Source organism: Rhinatrema bivittatum, chromosome 4, assembly GCF_901001135.1.
Source record: "Rhinatrema bivittatum chromosome 4, aRhiBiv1.1, whole genome shotgun sequence".
NCBI lineage: Eukaryota > Metazoa > Chordata > Amphibia > Gymnophiona > Rhinatrematidae > Rhinatrema > Rhinatrema bivittatum.
Window position 1 is genome coordinate 182,342,915 of NC_042618.1, and position 24,411 is coordinate 182,367,325.

At 40.9% G+C, this 24,411-nt stretch overlaps 1 protein-coding gene across 6 annotated transcripts in view; it reads right to left on the reverse strand.

The window, feature by feature from the left end:
• CEP112 (centrosomal protein 112) overlaps positions 1-24,411 on the reverse strand; it is a 1,022,051-nt gene that overhangs the window by 390,700 nt on the left and 606,940 nt on the right. For all 6 annotated transcript variants that reach the window (XM_029599329.1, XM_029599330.1, XM_029599331.1 and 3 more), the window contains one exon: positions 4,164-4,346. In XM_029599329.1, coding sequence (XP_029455189.1) covers positions 4,164-4,346 — 183 coding nt within the window. The remainder of the gene's footprint in view (positions 1-4,163; positions 4,347-24,411) is intronic.

Below are 24,411 nucleotides of genomic sequence, written 5' to 3' on the forward strand. Positions count from 1 at the left end.
CCTCTACGATCCGGCACTCCAACTCCACCCACCAGCCACGGCGTCTCCCGCACTGCAGGCTCCCACCTATCATGAACATCTGGGTGAGACTATACTTCTGAGCCTGTTGAGCGTTCTGGCACTTCGTGGATCAGTGCCTTACCTTCCTGCTTTCACCATCTATCTACAGCAGTACAATAAAGACTCTCTCCATACTGTGTCTGCTATCAGTGTCAGTCAATCGCAGTGGTTCCCCAGGGGCCCCTCCCCATGGGCGTGGTCATCTCCATTGTGACCAAGGGTCCACAATGCCACAAACACATTTACTTCCACCACTCACTATATAACCTTGAGTAAATCATATAAATTCCCTGTGCTCAAACTTAACTTACAGGAACCTTACAACTACAACATGTGATTTAGCTTCTGAAGCACTTAGTCTACACATAAGGTGAATTTTCAAAGGAGTTACGCATTTAAATGTAACATACTATCATAGCATTTTTCAAAAGCCATTTATGCACATAAATTGCATGTACACAAGTATAACCTATAGACAATTCAATGGAATATATTGTAGCAATTTTCAAAAGCCCATCTACATGGGTAAGGTGCGTTTACACATGTATAACCCAGTTTTATGCATGTTAATTCTTTTGAAAATTACCCCCATAATATAAATTATAAATGTTTTAACTACAACAAAATGGTACAGTCTCTTGAAAAAATGCAGGGACAAAGTTATTATTATTAGTAGTAGTAGTAAAATGATACAGGCATAAAACTCAGGCAACAGAGTGACAAAGAGAGCGTCCAAATAATATGCATTCCAAGAAAGGTACTTAGTGCAGCCAGGTTTTTCCCAAACATACCAATCTATCCTTTTTTTCTTTAAAAATAAACTGGTAGGATTTGTAAAGGATGGAAAACTAAGAATGGCAGCACTAGTGTTTTAAAACAACCATTAAACCCAGTAGAAATAAGCTGATTTTAAAGAGTGTGGCAGCCTATATGAACATACAAAGGAAGTGAGTTTGTTTGAGAAAGATATTCCAGCTCAAAGAAAGCAGTGATATGGTAGTTTCTATGGAAACTACAGCTGCAAAATTCTTGTCTTGTCAGGATAGAACTTACTGGAAACTCATAATAGATATTGAATCCCTACTATCACCATATCTCTATCTCTTTCTCTTGGAGAATATGTAGATACTGCTAACTTGAAACATAACATGATCCTTTTTAGTTAATCTTCCATGAGGTAAAGAAATAAAGCATCTCTTGACACAAGAAACTGAAGGGGTTATAGTGAATTACAAAGATATGTGAAAGGAAGAGGCGGTTGCTTAATAAGTTTGAAGGCTAGGGAACAAGTGTTTGAAAGCACACCTATTTAATCAGTTATTTACAGATTAACCGAGTTAATTTTAAATGGATGGTAGTTGTCTTATGATGTTGATTTCTTTTTATTGATTGTGTAATTTTATGATTTGTTTTTATGAATTATTGTAATCCACTTTGTACATTTTTTTCAAAAAGGCAGAATCAAATTTTGTAAATAAATAAATCCTCCTGGAGCATATTTTCACATTTATGCTGACATTGTATGATCTGGTATATTGGCAAATACTTTATTCACACAGTATATGGGCCCAATACACCGATCTCATCTTTTTTTGGTCGCTACATAGCCACATTGGATCAGCTTCCTGTTTGATTTTTGGGACCATTGTATGATCTGGGCAAGTCATTTTACCTTCCTATGATTTGGGTTACCTAGCTATTCCTGAGTAATAAAAATATTGCTCCCCTTCTCTCTCCAGTGCAATGATACTAACAAGCAGTATCATTTTTATGGAAAAGCTGCTATGTTCCTGATCCACCCACAACAATTCCAGAAAGTACTAGAAAATCCTGCATGGTTGCAAGACACAATATAGAGGCCATTTCAAAGCCATTAATTTTACCTCCAGAAGTGGGCTTCCTGAAAATTGCTTACCCTCTGTGTGGGTAAAAGTACACATTTTGTTGAACACCACATGTAGTTTTTACCTGCATACTGTGTAGGCAAAAAAATTGTGCCTAATTTTACATTTTAAAAATTCTATTTTTTGTCTGAAAAAAATATACCCACAGAAAAAGCAGGTCAAATCTCTGCAGGCAGTTTTTCCAGGGGTGATCATCAAAGGAAAACTGCATGCATAGTTTTGCTTTGTTTCTTGCTGCAAACCCTATGGGTAAAAAGTAACCACAGAATCTGCACAATTGCTAGCCGTTTGTTTATTGCCCCTTTATCTGAAAAACGTTTTCCACTTTTTCCTAGATGAAGATGCAGAAATCTCTTGTAAAGGACACAAGAAATGTAATCCCTTTGGATACACTACTACCCAAAATAGAGATGATGACACCATAAAGAGAAAGAAGAAAGATTAACTGTAGGCCAGTAATTGTAGAAGTAAAGGACAAGGTGACACACTGTGGAATAAACACTTTGACCAAGAATAATGTAAAATTTTACTCTGGATAAAAAAATGATTATCTTTCCTAATCTGGACAACAAGTCAAAGCAAGAGAAGGATATATTTTCTACAAATAAAAACACTCATTTTTATTTGCCTTTTTTCATCCTTTTTCCCTTTTTAAGTTATCGCTCCCTCATTACTCAGACATCCAATAAGAAATATTTTATTGAATCCATGATCAAATATTTAATTTTGTAATCTTTTAAGGAACCATGAATAAAACAAAATATTGCACAGCTGATGATATCATAGCTTTTAGATCCACCTATGCAAATCAGAAAAGTAACAGTTACTTCCATAGCAACTGCTTGGGTTTCCTCAACACTGAGCATGCTCAATGATGAAAAGATTTTTTCATACCCTTTGGAAACAACAATGGTATAGTTTGACCAAAGCACCAATCTGATTTGACAAAGCAGTAATGATTTGCTAGGCACATTTGCCAGCTTGCATCTCTTTTGTGCTATGACTGATAAAAACCTGATAATTAGGAAAGCATTCATTCTTTTTTGGAGACATCACAAAGTCTATAGGTGCAAGAAAGCAGTAAGATTGGGCTTAAATTCAACAAATCTGGGCAAAATATGTTAAAAAGGTGTGGAAGAGAAAACCGAAGGTCCTGATATACAGAATGCAATATCAAACCTTCCCACTCCATACAATACGCGTCTTGGACAATTCCAATGGAGGTTCACATCAATAAAGAGACTTTTTAAAATGTATTAATTTAAGCTGTATTATGTTTATTTCTTTAAGACTGAGCTTGTGCACCATTTTGAAATGGATTTATGGCAGGCCATCTTTAGCACTTATACCTTCCCAGGCATACACAAGCGGAAAAAAAATCACAACACATTAACAGATTTTTTTTTACAAGCTATAAACTAATAAAGATCATTTTCCATGCTGACAATACACATTTCATCCATAAGTTTGAAGAGACAAATGCTACCACAGCTGGGGGTTATTCTGCCAAATGGCGTCCAACAGTGACCATAGAGATAGAGGATGAGAGGGGCAGATATATCTGTGTGTGTGTGTGTGTGTGTGTGTATATATATATATATATAAATGCAAATGAAAATATAAATCTGACATGAAAATCAAAATGTAAATTGCTTTTATCTGAGCAAACATTCCAGACCTAATAAAGAACAAAGAGTAGGCGAGAGAAAACAAAATAAATGAGAAGCAAGGTCAGAGATGAAAAAGCCTTAATTTGTGGTTACCTGCAGAGCTTTAATGGCAAATAAAGAAGACGAGTGAACCAGATATGTTTCATAGGGATCTATGGGGGGAGTGTGGGTGGTGGGGGAAGGGCAATGGGAATGGGAGAAATATCTTTTTTTCTTTAACAAATCCATCATGAAAGAAAATGAGACAAGATTAGAAATAAGAGGCCAAGTTATAGCGCACCATGGGATTTTTTAAATCTGGCTACCTGCGGTTTTTGCAGTTTAAGCCTCATTCAGCCCCATTTACGGGAGGGTAAAGACCAAAAACAATTTTTGCATTTATATGACAGTTTTGCAACCGATCAAACAGCGTGCCTCAGCAAATCATAAACTACGCTAAACGCACTTTATATATATATATATCTATATGTGCATGTATAGATTTTTTTTTAATGGAACAATGATTCTTATAAGATGTTATTGAAATTACCTGTGAATCTTGCTTTCTCCAAGCTTTAGTTTTATTTTCATGCTCCTCCATGGTGATACGGAATTGTTTGTCCAGTTTCTCAATTTCTCGTTCATGGTCTCGGACTAGGTTGTCCTTCTCCGTATTGTGCTGCTGGAATAGGTATGCCTTCTCCTGTTCATGCCCCAGCTTCAGCTCTACTATCTGATTGGACAATGAGGGAAGTACAGTTCATCAATTTGAACATCCCTGTCGTCATGACAACTCATTCACAGCTTAATTTTTACCCATTAGTTTGATCAAATTGCCAATATTTTTAACATCATTGTTACCACATTTTTTCCCTAAAATTATATTGTGCTGAAATGTATTTACACAAACCATTTAACCATTTACATTATTAAAAAAAAAAAAAAGCTCAAATTTTGCACATTCTAGCCTAGTTTGTCCATAATGTCTAATCCCAAAGAATAATTCATTATCTCGCATTCGGTCTATTTTCCCAAAGAATACTGCTGCTGCTAATCAGCAACGCTAAGGATTATAAATGGTTAATATAGTCGGTCTGCTCTGTTCTTCGCTTATGTCTAGAAATGGAAGAAAAAAAAAAACAGGCATCGATTATATCAATTTAACATTTCTTTATAAATTCCGAAACAAAAGCGCAGTACTCATCTGTATTATGTGACGTACAGTTGTCCTTTTCTTAAAAATATAATTATAAAAACAAAGCCGTATTCTCTTGTTGTCAGCCACGGTACACCAACATAAACAGATGTACGTGTTCCAGGAGAAAACCTGCTGTGTTGAAAGCTTGCGCAATGATTTCATAAAAAGCATTCAATTCTCAGGAACCTTTCTTAGTCTCCACCACACTGGATACTGTGACCTTGGCCAGTCTTAGTTTCTCCCTGCCAGGACTGAATGGCAGTCGGCGACCAAGGGCCTGGTTGCTGCAGCTTTGATACTAATCCTCCTAGACTGAGCACAATGGCACCCTACCTGGCCTGCAAACTATAGCCAGCTAGGCTGCCTTTGAAGCAGGTACTGAATAGAGACTGCAGGAAGCCAGTTTCCCCAGTGAACTCCAGGCCACACAGCTGCTAAAAACAGTCACTTGGATTTTTCTTCAGTTTTGGTGGATTTTGGGAAAGCAAAAAGAAAAAAAACAACAACCCCACGCTGTTTATGAAGAAAATGTTGGTCCATTTTAATCGTGAGAATCCTTCATCAAAGATAAAAAAGCTAACAGTAGGAGCCTGCTCAAAATCGATCCTGTTTGTGTAAGGGAAGTGCCCAGACTACCTTCTCTTAAAGCTATAGTTCTCATTTCAGACATAAATTCCATTGGATGTGAATTACCTAATGCTATTGCGCTAAAACCACATATTTGAAAATAGCTAACCTTTTAATTGTGACTAGAAATGATAGATTAGCTTAAGATGATCGTACCATGGTACTTTCTTGAGCACTGTGATTTGTCAGTGTATACCGACTGGAAAGGTTGTGCATTTTTCATTAGGCATTAGGACAGCATATGCAACATTCTCCCTGAGACACTGTCTGTGACCCTTCCAAAACTCCTAGCATGACAAGATAATTCCATTTGCTGTATAGTGGTATATACTATTAAACAGAGGGCACAAAACGCTATTGTAGCAATTTATGGCATGATAATCTAGAAAGCAGGGTTTGGTTTGAAAAATCACATTCAGGGCGCCAGTGTATTAAACTAAGTTAATGTGTTGGTTAATGTACATCTCATGACTAATGTTAATGAGATGCAAATGAGGCACACATTAACGTGGATCATAAAGTATGTGCAATAACATGAACAGTAGCTCGTGTTAATGTGTCTGTGTGACATTTTACACATTTTAACATGAATTTTATATATTCTGCACTGGGCTAATGGATAACTAGCTATTTAATATAGTTTTGCATCTCATTACCTCATTATCACAGATTTTATGTTAACTCCAGCACTGTGAGGTGAATTTTCAATAGATGTATGCATGAAAAATAACACATGTGCTTGTAACATAGCATGTATGCGAGTATACACTATTTTGAAAATCCCAACTTACACGTGTATATCGGAAGAAAATAAATAAATGAACCAGGGACATTCTGGGAAGGGGCCAAAAGTAATGCACAAAAAGATTAATTTTAAAAGCTGAGTGTGCGCCAAAATAGGGATATGTGCGCACCCACCTGATTTTATAAGCCACCCACATGCATGCGCAAGTCCCGATGCAAGAATATCTTGCATGAGGAAAAAAGGGGCAGAATGTGGGAGGGGTGTGGGTGTTCTGGGGTACCTATGCGCCTATTGCACGCACCCATGGCTAGTGCCGTGTAACTTTACTTCTGTTATGGAGGAGGTATAATTATGCCTCAATAAAACTGTTTATAGGCATCTCTGAGGTGTTTGAGGGTGTCTGGGTTAACTGGGGGAGGATGATGCAGGCTAATGAACCAGGGAGGTTTGGAGGACCTAGCTCAACACTGAGCAAACTGGTGGATGAACTGGTGAAATTGGTCATGATACATGCCTGTTATGAAATTCCCCCATTTGCGCACCAAATTTATAAGGCTGTGCGCACACAAGTTTAAAATTCAGTGCATGCATACACACGCTAGGGCTATTTTATAAGATGTGCTCATGTTATAAAATTGCCGTGCACCTACATATGCATGTATATGTGCGGCTGTGCGACCATTTGAAAGTTACCATCATAAGTTGCTATTTTACAACCTGCCAAAGAGACATGCATAAGTGTTTTACTTGTGCTTATTTACTCCTGCTCAATATCTGGTATAAGTGATTGTAAACATCTCAAAAGTGAAAAAAATGACTGGGTGGTGGGTCTGGGTGAAACGGAGGGACTTCAGGCTGAACTTCCAGGAGGGTCTGCATGAGCTGCAGATAGACTGGGTGTTCTAGTAGACTAATTAGTAAAACTGGTAATCCCCTAACTTAGGCATGTATAAACCAATTTACAGGGGTAAATGCATCTAAGTAACATGAGTATAATCTATTCACATATCTCCTTAAAAATCAAAGTACAAATATGCATGTATATCATTTGCGCACACTTATCTGGCTAAGTAACACCTTTGCTGTTACTTACTTGGACAAATTTGAACTTATCTATATAAATAGTACTTTTGTTTTAGATTTATCCAACTATTTAACACACCCAGATAAATCTGAAAAGTGCTAATCAGATAGACAAGTAGTGCTTTTCAGACTTATCAGGCTAAGTACTGCTACTTACCCACATAAATTGGAACTTATCTGGATAAATGCAGCTACTTTTCTGGAGAAGTCCGAACTTGCGCAACTTGTAGTTTTTCCTATGTGAGCCTGTGTGCACGCATATGTACTCACATTTTATAACCTGCACATATCATTTGTGCACAGGTTATAAAATACAGTAGTAAATTTGCGTGCACCCATATGTATATGGGTACACGAAAGCAGTTAACACACACAAACACAAGTGTCAACATGTTAAATGCCTGCATTATTTAACACAAGCATTTAAAACACACAAACACATTTGGTCCCTCAATTAAAAGATTATTCTTTTAAAGTGGCATTTCACCTTGGAAATTCTTTTATATATATATATATATATATATATATATATATACACTAAAAAAGAGAAAACAGTTTAAACAGTTTTAAAATTTTCTCTGTGAACTGGTGCTTGTTGTGTGCCAAGATCACACTCTGTCACGGGGGCTTCACCCAGTGCCATATCCTTTCCCTGCAGGTTGAGCCCAAAATTGCAAGCTGTGGTTGGGACTTTATGACTAAAGAAGTGGCTTGGTTGGGCCAAGACTTTGGGAGACCTTGGTATGGCTGGACTGCCAGCATGAATCAGTAATCTGGGTCAGTCAAGTAGCATTTCCTTAGGAGACTGTTCAACCAGCAAAGGTGTGTCAAATGGGAACACACCCAGTGCTGTAGCAATCAAGAGTTTCCAGGGGCACAGGCAGCCTCAACCAAGTTGACTAGGTAATTGCTATTGTAGTGTTCCAAGTATCAGCCAGTCTCGTGACTAAATCTGAGAATCCATGCCTGGAGCTCTAGGGGTCGCAGGTTTGGGGCCCATCATTCCTGTCCCCAGTACAGCCTACAAACGTCCACGGACCCTAGTATGCACAATTCCATAGTGTCTCACCAAGGATAGAGGGTAGCTCTAAGAAGAGTTTCTGAAAGCAAAACCTGGATCACAGAGAAAAGAACTTTCGTGATAAAAGTTATTTTGTTTACATACTCTTAGAAAGTTTTACATTTTAGGATTATTTTTATTTTTTTACTATTTCACTGCTTGCTTTGTTTTTAGTTTGGGTACCCTTAAAGTCGATAATATATTTTAGCAATTAATATTATCATTATAGACTTTGGGTATTTTGCCTAAACATTTTTACAAATTTTAGCTAACAAACAGTGCAAAGAAATTCTGAGCATGGACAAGAATAAAAAATGAATTAGAGAGTATAAAAGGCGAAGTATTATCACATACCACTTATAAGAAAACAGTTTTATTGTATATCTTTAGCCTTATACTAGCAAAAGGTGCCTAGCATTGCTCAGGTATTCTAGTCAATAACAGCCTGTGTGAGTGCTTGTGTGTCTGTTTGTGTGTGTAGATACCTCTGCCTTTCACTGTAATTACCTGTGCCTGCAAGTGTGTGTGTGCGCGTGTTTGGGGGGGGTCCTGTACATTTGTGTGCCTGTGTGTATGTATGGGACCTGTACGTGATTTTGTTAGCTTGTGTGTGTTTCTGCGTGCTTGCGTGAGCACCTATGTGTGTGTGCCTATGCCTGCATAGGCACACACACATAGGTCTGCCTATACAGGCAGGGCTGACAGGGCTTCACAGACAGTCTGACCGACACAAGCCTTTTATATAGATAGATTCAGCCATCATATGTACATCCCATCTACCCTGATACCGTGCCTCCATGACCTTTAAATCTTGGTGGAATCGTTCACCTTGCTCATCACTGACTGCACCAAAGTTTTTTGGGAAGTCAGCAAGATGGCTATGCAGAAAATGCACCTTGATGCTCATGTTACAACGAAGCATTTTGAAGCTCTCTAAGAGTTTCTGGACAATTTCGGTGTAATTCTGTGCGCGTGTATTTCCAAGAAAGTCCTTGACAAGGTTTTTGAATGACAACCAAGCATTCTTTTGGAGTTCTGACATTGTCCGGATGAAATGTTCATCTTTAATGAGCTGCTGAATCTGTGGACCGTCAAACACACCGGCCTTTATCTTTTCAAACGACAGGCTAGGAAATGCCAAAATGAGATACTTGAAACAGTCTCCTTCAGTTGGCAAAGCTTTAACAAATTGCTTCATGACACCCAGTTTATGTGCAGAGGTGGGAATATAATGTTCTTTCTGTCAACAAGTGGCTCATGTAGAATGTTTGGATCACTAGGTTTGAGGTCAGATCTTGGAGGCCAATTCGACTGCACCCCAATGCTTCTCACAAGCTTTGCTTTCCCACATACACAGAAAACAGGGATACTTGGTGTATCCGTGTTGCTGACCAAGAAGGAAGCAGACCATTTTAAGTTATTGCAGTTTGCAGTAATACCTATGCGAAGCGCTAAGATATCGCACTTTGTGATAAACAGCCTATTACTATAAAACACGCCCCTTTTCCTATCGCATGCAATATTTAGTGCATTTTGATAAATCCAGGCCTAAGATAGGCTATAGAGAAAAAACTTGATGTGATAGAAGAAAACTAACTGCAGTTTTGAAATCAGCATGCCTATTTAAGTCTAAAACAGCTGAAAAATCGAACTCAACAGGAATTATGTTAAAAATTGTTCCCCAGTGTTATAGTGTGGTATAAGGAAAAGGTATACTTTGACAGTTAGTTCATTTGCATAATGAATGAATGATGCAATGTATGTGTAAATATCATGGACGGCTTCAGTTAAAGAGTGTTTCAGCTTTATATATATCATTTTAAAATATTTGCAAATGATTCTTGGTCTTTTTTGTTGGTCCAATAGTTTCCTCCTTCTCCTTTATACTTCCAGCTAAATCAGATCCAGGGCTGGGATCTAGCATCATGAGCCTTCATTCACAACAATTCAGGAACTTTTCCCTTATTTTATATTCCCTCCCACCTCCATCCCTAATATACCTAGTCTAGTCAGGTCTGTCACTAACATCTAGCTTCTTATGAGTTAATTATTAATTTAATGTATTTTAGAACTTTATGCCAAAATAACTGAATTTTAGGGTACTTTTTGATTCACAGCCTCTCCAGCATGTATTAGGTGTGCCTAGTTTTATTTTTTTCATAGATGATAGGGTAAGGTAGATCTGAAGCAGCATTCTATATAAGTGAAGGGCAGAGATTGATATTTGCTAAGTTTTCTCCATGAGAGTCGGGAAGAGGTGATTAATATATTTATTCTTTTTTAAATATAAATGTCTATATGTTGATATGAGTATCTGTTTGTTAGTGTTTTATTATGTACCTATACTTGTAATCTGCACTGAACAGAACTATTTTGGAAAAGGCGGAATTTAAGATTAGGAAATAAAAATTATGAAATAAATTTCAGTGACAATTCTGGGAAAGGGGACATGCACCTGGGCTCTTTCCAGAACCCTGCAAACATGGGCCTTGAATCTGGCCATTAGGTGTCACCCTTGAATGATGACCACAACTTCCTCACAATCTACCTGTTTTTTAAATGCTCTGAATATTTTTGTGTCAGCTGAAAATTTGACCACATTACTCATCATTCTGTTTTCTAGATCATTAATCAATAAGCTAAACAACACCAGTCCCAGGACAGTTCCCTAGGGCGCTCCACTATTCTTATAGTACCTAAATGTAATCCATTTTGAAGTGCCGAAAGGTGGAATATAAATCAAATAAATAAATACGATATTCACCTTTCTCCACTAGGAAAACTGACCCTTTAATCCTACTCTGTTTGCAGTCTTTTAACCAGTTACCAATTCAATGTAAGACAATGCCTGTCCCATGACTTTTTAGTTTTCTGGAGAGTCCATCATGAAAGACGTTATCAAAAGCCTTCTAAAAATCCAAATACACTATATTGATTGGCTCTCTTTTTATCTGTGTGCTTATTTACACCTTCAAAGAATTATAATAGGTTAGTAAGGCACAACTTCCCTTTGCTTAATCCATTCTGTCTCTTCCCCATTAAACCATGTTTATCCATATGACTAGTAATTTTGTTTTTAATTATAACTTCCACCATTTTACCAATCGCAGACATCAGACTCACCAGTCTGTAGTTAATTGGGTCATCTCCGGAGCCCTTTACTATGTCCAGTCGTCAGGTATAGAAGCAGATTTAATGAGAGGTTACAGATTACCAGTAGTAGGTCTGCAATTTCATATTTGAGTTCCTTTAGAATGCTGGGGAGAATACCATCAGATCCCAGAGCTTTGTTATAATATAGTTTGTCAATTTGCTCTAGTACTTCTTCCAGATTTACATTGATTTGATTCAATTCCTCTGAGCCTTCACCTAGAAAAAATGGTTCAGGTATGAGTACCACCCCCCCCCCCCTCCTCCTCCTCTGTAAAGACTAAAGCAAAGAATAAATTTAGTTTTTATGGTATTGCCTTATCCTCCCTTAGTATCCTTTTTAATCCCTGGTAATATAACAGCCCAACTGACTCCCAGGCAGGTTTTTTGTTTCTAATGTACTTGAAAAGGTTTATATTATCTTTTGACTCTTTGGTAATCTCTCCTCATATTCTCTTTTGGTGAGCTTTAATAGTGTTTTACATCTTATTTGGCAGTTATTACGTTCTGTGTGACTTGAATTATCATGGGCCCCCGGGTTGTGGTAGAGAAGACTCCACCCACAGGGAGGAGCCCTGTGGGCACTGACCACAACAGGCTAGGTCTCAGCAGTGATGGACAACAGAGGAGAATAAACTTTATTATACAGCAAACAGTGAACTGAGGAGCAGATCAATAGGATAAGTCTGTAGAGGCTGGTCCGACTGTAGAGATCCGCAGCGCGGAATAGTCCAGTGAATACCTTCTCTAGGTGTAGTTTGTGCTGATAACTCCGGTAGTGGTCCACAGCGTGGGGTAGGCTGGGAGTCGCTGGTATAATTGCCAAGACAGGATGAATCCAGTAGTGGCCCGCAAGCGGGGTAACCCGAGGATCCGTGCCACAAAGGTATAGGAGCAGATATCGTACTCAGACCAGCTAAGCTATAGATGATAGATGATCAGGTACTGCGGAAAACCCGGAACTGGAATAGCTGTAGTTGTCCGAGGATGGTGCAGGAACTCACGGAAAGAATCAAGGAAGGCAGTAATGGCTCTCCGAGGAGCGGATAGCCCTGAGTGCGGCGGGTACCTAGGTCACTCAGTTAGGACAGCGAGGTGAAGTCCCAGAATGGCGGAACTAGCAGGACAGGAATCCTTGCTAACTCGTATTGCTAGAAGTCAGCTGGGTTTAAGTTTCGTGAGCGGATGATGTCATGTGGTAGGGATGCCCCCGAGGTTCCCACCATGACGTGTTTAAGAATGGAGCAGACGTGCGCGTGCCTTAAGAGACCCCAGATTTAAGATGGCTGCCGGGAGCACCCACGCCATCCCCGGCCCACCATGAGGGTCGGCATGTGGAAGTGGAGGCCGCCATCCTCCCCAGACTCGGAGCTGAACAGAAGAAGGAGGTGAGCTGCAAATGTCGCAGCCGCCTGCGACCAATGGGCGCAACAGTACCCCCCTTCTTAGGCCCCTCTCAGGGGGTTTCGGCTTCCTGGGATGCACAAGGTGGAAGTGATGCAGTATCTCTTTGTCCAGTATGTTGGTAGCAGGTTCCCAGCTGTTTTATTCTGGTCCGTATTCTTCCCAGGAAATGAGGTACTCCCAGTGCTTTCCTCTTTTACGTACATCCAGTATGTCATCCATCTTGTACACTATGTCATCTTCAGCATCAAGGGGTTGTGGATCAGGAGTCCTTTGAGAAAACTCAGAGAGGATGAGTGGTTTCAGGAGTGAAACATGGAAGGTATTGTGTATCTTCATTGAGGGTGGCAACCTCAAGCTATAAGTCAATGGTCCCGGACGTCGGAGAATGGTGAAGGGCCCAATGTATTGTGGTGCGAATCGAACTGAAGGTAGGCTTGAGCTGAATATATTTGGAACTGAGCCATACCAATCTCCTGGCTTAAACTGAGGAGCTGCTTGATGATGAGCGTCATAGAATCTTTTCACTCGTTGCCCAGCCTTTTGTAGGAGCTCCATGGTCTGAACCCAGAGTTGATGAATTTCATCAGCAGTGGCTTGGGCAGCAGGTGACATACCAGTCAACGGTATAGGTAGTGGTGGAAGTGGCTGACGGCCGTATACAATCTGAAATGGTGTGGATCCCGTGGTGGACGCCGGATGCGAATTCAAGGCAAATTCAGCCCAGGGTAGTAACTCTGCCCAATCGTTCTGCCTAGAATTGACATAGGCATGGATGAACTGCTTAAGGATTCTGTTCATTCTCTCTGTTTGTCCATTAGATTGGGGGTCATATGCAGAAGTCAAATCCAAAGAAATATCGAACTTTCAGCACAGTGCCCTCCAGAATTTGGCAGTGAACTGGACTCCTCTGTCTGACACAATATGTTTCGGCATCCCATGTAGGCAGAAAATGTGTCGTACAAATAGTTTGGCTAGTTCTGGGGCAGATGGCAGCCCAGGTAGAGCAACGAAGTGCACCATCTTCGAGAACTGATCTATGGTAAACCATATCATATTGTTCCCATTGGAAGATGGTAAATCGACCACAAAGTCAGTTGCAAATATGTGTCTAAGGTTCATCCAGAATGGGCAATGGTTGGAGCAGACCCTAGGGACGACCAGCAGGAGGCTTTTGCCTGGCACAGGAGGTGCAGGACCCTACGTACACTTGCACGTCTTTTTTCGTAGACGGCCACCAATAGTAACGCTGTAGGGTAGCAAGGGTACGGGCTTGACCTGGATGGCCTGCTAACTTAGAATCGTGAGCCCAATTCAGCAGTTTCTTTCTCAGTGACAGAGGAACCACCGTTTTACCAGTGGGAACTGAATGGGGGCAGCCAGCATTATCTTCTTAGGGTCAATGATGTGACGTGGCTCATCTGGAACATCATCAGGAGTAAAGGACCGTGAGGAAGTTGAACCTGTTAAAAAACAGTGACCATCTGGCTTGGCGATGATTAAGCCTCTGAGCATGGCAAAGGTATTCCAGGTTCTTGTGATCCATGAACACAGTTATCTGATGCTGAGCACCTTCTGATCAGGGGTGCCACTCTTCAAATGCAAGCTTGATGGCAAGCAGTTCCTTATCGCCAATGCCTAATTCCTCTCTGCTGATGAAAAGCATCTCGAGAAGAATGAGCAGGGATGTAGAACGAGTGTATCGCTGTGCTGGCTAAGTACGGCCCCGACGCTGACATCTGAGGTGTCCACTTCGACAATAAACGGCCTGTAAGGATCAGGATGTCGTAAGCAGGATTTCTGGAGGAAGGCCCTTTTTAATACCTGAAAAGCAGAATGGCCTCTGTAGACCAGTGCGAAGGGTCAGCCCCTTTTTTCGTCATAGTGGTGAGAGGAGCAGTCAAGATAGAGTAGGTCCTTGATAAAAGTGCGATAATAATTTGTAAAGCCAAGGAAGCGGCATAGAGCCTTGATTCCAGTGGGTTGAGGCCAATCTTGTATGCTTTTTGTTTTTTGAGGGTCCATCTGAAAGTCCTTACTGGACACGATGTACCCAAGGAAAGGAACAGACTCTTGATGAAAGGCATACTTTTCGAGCTTGGCATACAGGTGGTTCTCCCAAAGCCGCTGTAAAACAGTAATGACATCTTTTTGATGAGTTTGCACATCAGAGGAAAAGATGAGGATGTAATCTAGGTAAACGACCACACACTGATATAGGAGATCATGCAATATGTTGTTTATCATATTTTGAAATACGGCCGTGGCATTACAGAGGCCAAAAGGCATTACCAAATATTCGAAGTGGCCGTCGCGGGTATTGAAGGCTGTTTTCCGCTCGTCCCCATGACAGATATGGATGAGATTATAGTCGCCTTTGAGATGCAATTTCGAGAAAATCTTCGCCCCCCTGGAGCCGATCAAATAATTCTGAAATTTACGGTAAGGGATACCGATCTTTGATGGTGATCTCGTTCAGGCCTCTATAGTCAATGCAAGGACGAAGGGATCCATCCTTCTTACTGACGAAAAAGAATCCAGCTCCTGCTGGAGATTTGGAAAGTCTAATAAACCCTTTCTGCAGATTCTCCTGGATATAAGCCGACATGGCCTCAGTTTCAGATAGGGAGCATGGATAAACTCTTCCTCTGGGTGGTTCGGAGTCTGGCTTCAAATTGATAGCATAGTCAAAGGGTCTAAGTGGTGGAAGTACATCTGCAGCTTGCTTTGAGAATACGTCTTGAAAGGAAGCATATTTTGGTGGTAGGCCAGGAAGAGTGGAAGTGGTCGCCATACAAGGAAGTGGAGTTATTTTCTTTAGACATCTGTCATGGCAGTCTGGACCCCATTGAGATAAGTCCACAGATGTCCAATTAAATTGAGGAGAGTGATCTTGTAGCCAGGGTATGCCAAGCACTATGGGGTGGATGGCCTTTTTGAGAACGAGGAATGTGATGGTCTCTGTGTGCAAGGATCCCATGCGTAAGCAGACTGCCTGAGTCGTGAGCAAAACTACTCCAGGCAAGGGTTCACCGTGAATGGATGAGAGGAGTAGTGGAGTAGGTACAGGATCAATGGGAAGTTGTAGTTGTCCAACTAATCTCTTGAGAATAAAATTCCCACCTGCACCCGAGTTGACCAGGGCTTGAGTGGCGAATTCGAGAGGTCCAGAGATGAAGACAACAGGGAGAGTCAGTGGAGGAGAAGGAGCAGTCTGACCTAGGAAGAGTCCTCCAGTGGATCCTAGGTCTGCGTGTTTCCCGGACAGATAGGACAGGTTTGAACTGCATGACCGGTCTTCCCGCAATACATGCACAGGCCCATCTTCTTACAAAAGCGCCTTTCTTTGGCAGTCAGATGACTGATTGCATAGGTTCATATTCTTCTTTAGGACTAGGTGAAGCCTGGACCGGAGTGGGCGGCAGATTCCGTGAACGGATACCACTAGATACATGCTTCTTAGGAGGTTTTACTTCTACTGAGCGTTCGCGTATACGGTGGTGAATATGCCCAGCAAGGTCCATCAGTGAGCTTAATGTGTCAGGTAACTCCCGAGCGGCAAGTTCATCTTTTATGCGGGAATTAAGTCCTTGTAGAAATATAGCTCTTAGGCAACCTGAATCCCATAGGACTTCGGAAGACAGGGTCTTGAATTCAATCATGAGGTGGCTTGGTTCCCTGTTGTAGGTCCAGGAGTGCTGAACCGGCGATTGACTGGCAAGCGGGGTCATCAAACACTGTTTTAAAGAGAGCCAGAAACCCAGGCAAGTCGTTTAGGATGGGGTCATTATGTTCCCAAAGGGGAGAAGCCCAGGCCAGGGTTTCCCATCCAACAGGGACAGAATGTACATAGTCTTGGTAGTAGCCATAGGAAAGTAAGCTGGTTGGAGCGAGAAGTGCATACAGCATTGATTGAGGAAGCCCCTACACAACAGGGAATCTCCTGTGAAACACTTGGGGGCTGGTAGAGGTACTGTAGTTCATCCGGTAACCACCGGGGGAGCTGCATTCTCATTTGAAGTAGAAGAATCCTTCAGTCTGGAATCCAGCTGATTAAAGGCAGTAGCCAATGTGTCGAGAGACCTCTGTTGCTCGGTGATCCGTTGGGCCAGGCCAGGAATGGTCTGTAAGGCTGAGAGCTGAGCCAGGTCCATGGAGTTAGCAATCTGTTACGTTCTGTGTGACTCGAACTATCGTGGGCCCCTGGGTTGTGGTAGAGAAGACTTCACCCATAGGGAGGAGCCCTGTGGGCACTCACCACAGCACACAAGGTCTCAGTAGTGATGGACAACAGAGGAGTATAAACTTTATTATCCAGCAAACAGTGATCTGAGGAGCAGATCAGTAGGATAGGTCAGTAGAGTAAGCCCTGCAGGCTGGCCTGTCTGTAGAGATCCTCAGTGCGGAATAATCCGGTGAATACCTTCTCTAGGCGTAGCTTGTGCTAATAGCTCCGGTAGTGGTCCGCAGCGCTGGGTAGGTCAGGAGTCGCTGGTATAGTTGCACAAGACAGGATGGATCCAGTAGTGGTCCGCAAGTGGGGTAACCCGAGGATCCGTGCCACAAAGGTATAGGAGCAGATATCTTACTCACACCGGCTAAGCTGTAGATGATAGACGATCAGGCACTGAGGAAAACCTGGAACTGGAACAGCTGGAGTTGTCCAAGGAAGGTGCAGGAACTCACGGAAAGGATCAAGGAAGGCAGCAATGGCTCTCCGAGGAGCAGATAGCCCTGAGTGCGGCAAGTCCCCCGAGGAGCGGGAACCTAGGTTACTCAGTTAGGACAGCGAGGTGAAGTCCCAGAATGGCGGAAATAGCAGGACAGGAATCCTTGCTAACTCGTATTGCTAGAAGTCAGCTGGGTTTAAGTATCGTGAGCGGATGACGTCATGCGATGGGGATGCCCCTGAGGTTCCCACCATGATGCGTTGTAAGAAGGGGCAGGCATGCGCGTGCGTGCCTTAGGTAACCCTGGATGTAATATGGCTGCCGGGAGTGCCCACACGGTCCTGGGCCCGCCAAGAGGGTCGGTGTGTGGAAGCAGAGGGCGCCATCCTTCCCAGACTCAGAGCTGAACAGAAGAAGGAGGTGAGCAGCAAAGATCACGGCTGACTGCGACTGACGGGCGCCACAGAAGTGCTTATATGTATTCCTATCTTCCTCATTAAGCTCTGTTTTCCATTTTTTAAAAGATGCCTTTTTTCTTTTTGATAGCCTCTTTCTCAACACCTTTTAGCCATGCTGGCAGGTTCTTGCTCTTCTTTTGACCTTTCTTTATTTATGGAATACATTTTACCTGGGCTTCCAAAATGGTGTTTTTAAACAGACTCCTTGCCTCATGCACACTTTTAGCCCTTGTAACTGTTCCTTTTAGCTTTCTTTTATCTAGTTTCTTTAGTTTATCATAGTCTCCCCTTCTAAAGTTATATGTCAGTGCAGTAATTTTATCTGTTTTTTCTCCAGTGACTATCTCAAATTTGACTACATTATGATCACTGTTGCCAAGTGGTTCCACCATTCTTACCCTCTTGCACTGATGTTGCATTCCAGTGAGAACTAGATCTAAAGTATCCCTGTCCCTCCTTGTTCATTCTAAAATCAGTTGCTCCATGAATCAGTCATTTATAGTATCTAGAAATATAACCTCCTTGTGAAGTCCCAATGAGATATTCACTGATGTCAGTGTAATTGAAATCTCCCATTATTATTGTGTTTCCACACTTAGCAGCTTGTCTAATCTCTGTTAGTATTTCACAATCTACTTCACTGTTCTGGTTGGTTGGGCGGTATTAAACCCCAATGTTATACTGCCCTGTGTCATGCAAGAAATTTCTATTCAAAAAAATTCCAGATTGTAGTTTGTTTGTTACAGAATTTATGTTTTACTTTATTCAAAGGAATCCTTTACATATAGTGCCATATTACCACCACTTTTACCTGCTGTCATTTTGATATATTTTATGATCTTGCATTACCATGTCCCATTGGTTGTCCTTTTTCTGAAAGGTCTATTATGTCAGTGTTTTCATCTATTGCCATATACTCTAACCATCCCATCTAATTTTTCAGACTTCTGACATTTGCATACAGACATCTAAATATATTTTTAACCCCCCCCCCCTCCCAAATAAGCAGTTGATTCAGATAACTTGAATCAGTTTTTTTCTGCATCCTCACAGCCATGACAATCTAATCTCTCTTTATTAAAAGGTTTATTTTGTGGATTTCCCAGTCCAAACCATGAACTTCTAAGTGACTATCTGCTTTCTCCCCTGGTTTATTTTAAAATCTCCACTTTAATGCCTAAGCCATCAGGCTGGTCCCAGCTAGGATTTCTAACCATTTACTTTGCCATTCATTCTGGCAGCTCAAAAACTCATTGAGTTCAGCAGGCTTCTTAAAACATCTTTAAAAACTATGCTAAACCTGCAGGAGGCCCCATTATTTATTTAATTTAATATCCTGCCTGTAAATCATGTTATCCATGTGGTTATACAATAAAAAAATACATATAATAAAAATCATTGAACAATAATCATACATAAAAACAAAAGTTTATTTAATTTATTTATTTAAATGTTTCATATACAATGATTCCATGTGAGAATTACTAGTTCACAACAGTTTACAAGTAAAACATTTAGCATTGAAGTGCTGAAAAAAGTGCGAAAAGCAGAATATAAAAATCTAAATTTTAAAATTTTAAAAATACAGAAAAAAAGGACATAAATACAGTGTACAACCAATACTAAGGGTGTGCATTCATTTGAAATAAAATAGGACATTACAATGATATTTCCTATTTTGTTTCATTTCGTCATTTAAAAAAAAACAATAGAAAAAAAACATGAAATTTTCTGGTTTTTTCTCTCGTTTTTTTGTGCCCAAAAAAGTAATATTTTATTTTAAAAAACAAATACTGCCAGGACCCGCCCTAACCCTTTCCCTTTATTAAAATGTTCACACCCCACCACCAGCCCACCAGGACTCACCAAAATGTCCTTGGTAATCTAGTGGGGACCCAAGAGTGACCTCCTGCTCCTGGGCCCAATGGCTGCCATTATTCAAAATGGCGCAGACTGCCCTTTGTCCCATCATGTGACAAGGGCTATCAGTGCCATTGGCAGACCCTGTCACATGATAGAGGCAACAGGCTGGCTGATACCATTTTGAAAATTACTGTTCACTGCCCAATGCCCTATCATGTGACAGGGGCTACCCAATGGCACCGGTAGCCACTATCACATGATGGGGCCCGTGCCATTTTGAATAATGGATGTCATTCCTGGGGCCCACTAGACTACCAAAGAAATTTTGGTGAGTCCTAGGGGTTTTGGAAGGGTGGGCTACAGTGAGCAAGAGGGGTCAGCTGGTGGGGGGAGGTGAATATTTTAATAAAGGGTCCACAAAACAAAAAAGTAGGCGATCTATAAAAGCTGTGAGGAAGTAAAAAAGAGAAATAGATGCCTGACATCCATCAATTAAAATTTATTTTGAAGGAGACAATAAAACTTTAAAAAGCCCGACTCAGGCCGAGTTTCGCTCCTGCTTGGAGCTGCCTTAGGGGCTGAAACGTGCAAATAGTTTAAATTAACACAAATATAAACACTGATAAAACACATATAAATAAATGAACAAATATATAAAGAAAATGAATAAATCATGTAATATGCATTTCATGGTGACATATAAAAAGGCACATAATGCAATTAAAATCAACAATAAAAGTGTAAAAAGTTAAATAAATATCAAAATAAATATAAGAAGTGATGCAAAGATGCCAAACAAGAATAAAATTTTAAGTTACAAATCTAAGGTTAAGAATCTGTTATGGTCCCGGGCCGTGCCCCGGTCCCTTCACCTACCTCGGGGCTGGCCCAGGCTGCTGCTACTCCTCCCCGGCCAGCAAGGCCCGTCCTGGCCTCTGTTGTGGCACTCCCTCCTCGAGGGAGATGCCGTCGATCCTCAGTGCCTGGCCCCGCCCCCTAGGTGCGCGCGAGTGCGCACGCAGGGGCTCAGGACTTAAAGGGGCCAGCACGGGAAAAGTGAGGACGGCCCACAGATGACGTCAGACGCTGCAGGGGTATTTAAACCCTGCAGCTGGGCCTATACATTGCCTTGCAACAAGGTTTACTCTCTGTTGAGAGCTACTAGTTGCTGCTTTCGACTACTGGCTTCTGACTTTGCCTTTGGCTTCCAACTACTGGCTTCTGACTTTGGCTTCCGACTTCGGCTTCTGACTTTGGCTTCCGACTTCGGCTCGTCTACTGGCTTCTGATTCCGGCTTCTGTCCACTGATTCCTGACTCCAGCTTTCATCCAGGAGGCTTCTCCTAAGTCCAAGCAGCTCGGGTCCTCACGAGCTCCTCTCAGGAGGACCGCGGGCTTCCAATGGTGAAGTTCCAGTTGGCCTCCTGGCTTCAGCCCTACTCTTCTCGATCCTCTGGAACTCCTCTTCAGACACTGGCCCACAGGAGACCGCATGTAAGTCCAAGCGGCTCGGGTCCTCACAGGCTCCTGCTGGGGGGACCTCGGGCTTCCAGTGGTGAAGATCCCTCCAGTCTCCTGCTTAGTGCCACCTCCCGGCTTCGACATCCACTGTGGGTCTTCCCATGGTGAGTCTTCATTTGTCCCAGCCAGCTCAAGGATCCACGAATCCAACAGATTCTAGCGGTTCTAACCAAAAATGATATATATGCATAGAGTGTACATTGGCAATGGATTAAAACATATATTGGTTGGAAGCATAGATTAAAAAATCTTATGAATGATGTCAGGGTGGGCAATAACTTGACTATTATGAAATTTATAAAAATCCTTGTAAAATGATGCTTTACCTTAATGTGCTTTATATGGATTATACCTTTCAGCTTGAGGGAATAGGATGGCACTGTGAATGAATAAATATATGATCACTCTTGAAAGTGAGCTTACTGTGTAATATTTATAAATATGTAAGCCAGAGGGGGAGAATTTATGGAAAAAATGAAATACCCTTTTCCTCAATCAGATTTGCAGAGTCATTGGATGCAATGTCTAGTAATAGCTGATATTAGAATAAGAACATTAATCAGCATGGATCGTAATGTACAGCTTAATGAAGTAGGATGAAACTGTGAAAGACAAATATATGGTAATTCTTAAAATGAGCTTACTGCAGAATGTATAAAAAAGACCAAAAGTAAAGAGTGATGTACCTTTTTGCTCTGTCAGTTTTACAGTATTGGATGAGCTGTACAACATGAGGTGATACTGGAATGAGAATATTGTTTAATGAGGTTAAGTACAGATGAGGAAACTGTATTTAAAAAATGTTTTTTAATAAAGATGTACCTACTATTTTTTCAATAAAAACGGATATATGCTAATGATGAATTGTCCGTAGTTATTTCTTTGATAAAACCATCAAGGTATCAGCTGCTGTATAGAGTAATTACAATATATTAGCAACAAGCTGACTTTGAAATTGAAAATAAACTTTCTGCTATTGACTAGTAGCAAGTAAAGCTTATCTATAAATTCCCTCTGGACTTATGCTGCTTCCAGATATCCTGAGTTAAGCAAGGAAACAAAGCATTATGATGGAGCTAATCATACTAAATGTATAGCCTAAAAGTGCCATGAGATAATAGATAAATATGAAGAGCCTTGTATATTATTTTTTTGGACCGGATAGAAGCAGAGTACAGCTAGATTGAAAGTTGTTGATTGAGAAGGCTGTGTTAAATGAAAGATACCGGTACATATAAAAACTTTAGGATTTACCTTGTCTGTGCATCATGCTGTGTTGAGTCTCCACGGAAAAAGTTTCAAAACATGCCTGCATCAAGGACGCTGTTTAAGTATTTGAAAAGCCCGCCAAAATTAGTGTCAAAGGTAAACAGGGGGAGGAGTTTAAATGATTGACAAGGGGGAGGAGTTGCAGAGCAGTGATGTTGGATTCAGGAAAATTGAAAAGGACTAATAGAAACTATTAGATGATATAAATAAAATAAAATGTGAAGAAAATTGTGGAGGATGAGGTTTGAAGAAATATGAGCAGAAACCTTAGAACAAGAATGATAAATAAGTTAAAATGTATTGCTGTAAAGTGAAGTGTGAAATAATAGTGTGCAATAAAATGAGTGGATGGACAGTAAAAACAGATAAACTGAAAAATTAAAGGACTGTAAACTTAAAAGAAAAATGGTAAGTTGACTGTAAAAACATATAAACTAAAATCAGCGATGGTTGTGAATATTAGAAAAAATATGTCAGAAACCTATAATAAAGAAAGAAATTTATTGCTGCAAGAGAAGTAGTAAAAAATTGCAAATAATAGGAAATCATGCATGAATAAGGTATGTAGCATGAAATGAGACCACTGGTAAAAACTGGTAATAGACTGAAACAAATCAAAAATTGATGTGTGACTATAAAAAAAGAACTAAAACAAAAATCAGCAATGGCTATAAGAAACTGTGAGTTAAAAATGAAAATAAAAGATTATAAAATAAAGGATGATTATAAAAACACAGAATATTCTTTATCAAGATTCAAACCGTGAGGAGACAACGTATTAAAATAATAAATACATTTTTGCTCTAATTGTAAAAGTAATTTATCTCAGTTGCCACCTCTCCAATTCACTGTTGGTTTTTAACCAGTGTTCAGTGCACCATGCCCAGCTGAAATATATACCAAATCTTTTGCTCCCTGATCTGTCTGAAAATAACTCTAGATTACAATTTGAAGCTTCAGATATTTGTTAAAGCGTTAACCATTGAAATCTTTGAAACCTTCTGCCCAGGTCCCTAATAACATAAAATAATAGATGACAGCAGAAAAAGGCCCATCTAGTTTGCTCAGTTATACCTGTCTACTGTTAAGGCTATACCCCAACCACCAATCATATAGCATGACCACTTGTAAGATCTTTTGCTTCTTATCCAGGACAGTTTTGTCGTCTTCCTCATCTGTACTCTAATATCTTTGGCAAATGAGAGAGAAAAACCCCCCATTTAGGTCCACTCAGGACAACTCCCCATGCCTATCCTCAAAGCATTGTAATAATCTAAATAGCTACCAACAATAGTAAAACCACTACCTGAACATTTAGTGGTAGATTTTAAAAGGTGCGCGTGCCTGTCCATGTAAATATGTGGGACACATGCGCGTATGTGCAAGCGGTGCATGCAAAGGGGGGGTAAAATGTTGCAAATTTGCGCGGCGGCAAGATCAGGGCTCCCCCAGTTCCCTCCCCTAACCTTCCCAATCCCCTAAATCTCCCCCTTTTTTTTTTTTTTTTTTTACCTTTTTTTTCTTCAAGTTACTTCAGGACCCGATCTGAAGCAACTTGCGTGCACCGGCAGACTGATGAATGGCGCTGTCCCGGCCCACCCCGCTCCCTGGACCATCCACCCCCGCCCCCCGGCCCGCCCATTTGTCAGGACCCAGCACTTATGCGTGTATCGCCACTTACACGCATGGTAGGTCTCTTTTTAAAATGCGCGCAACACGCGCAGGGCCTAGCTACATGTATAAGTGGCGA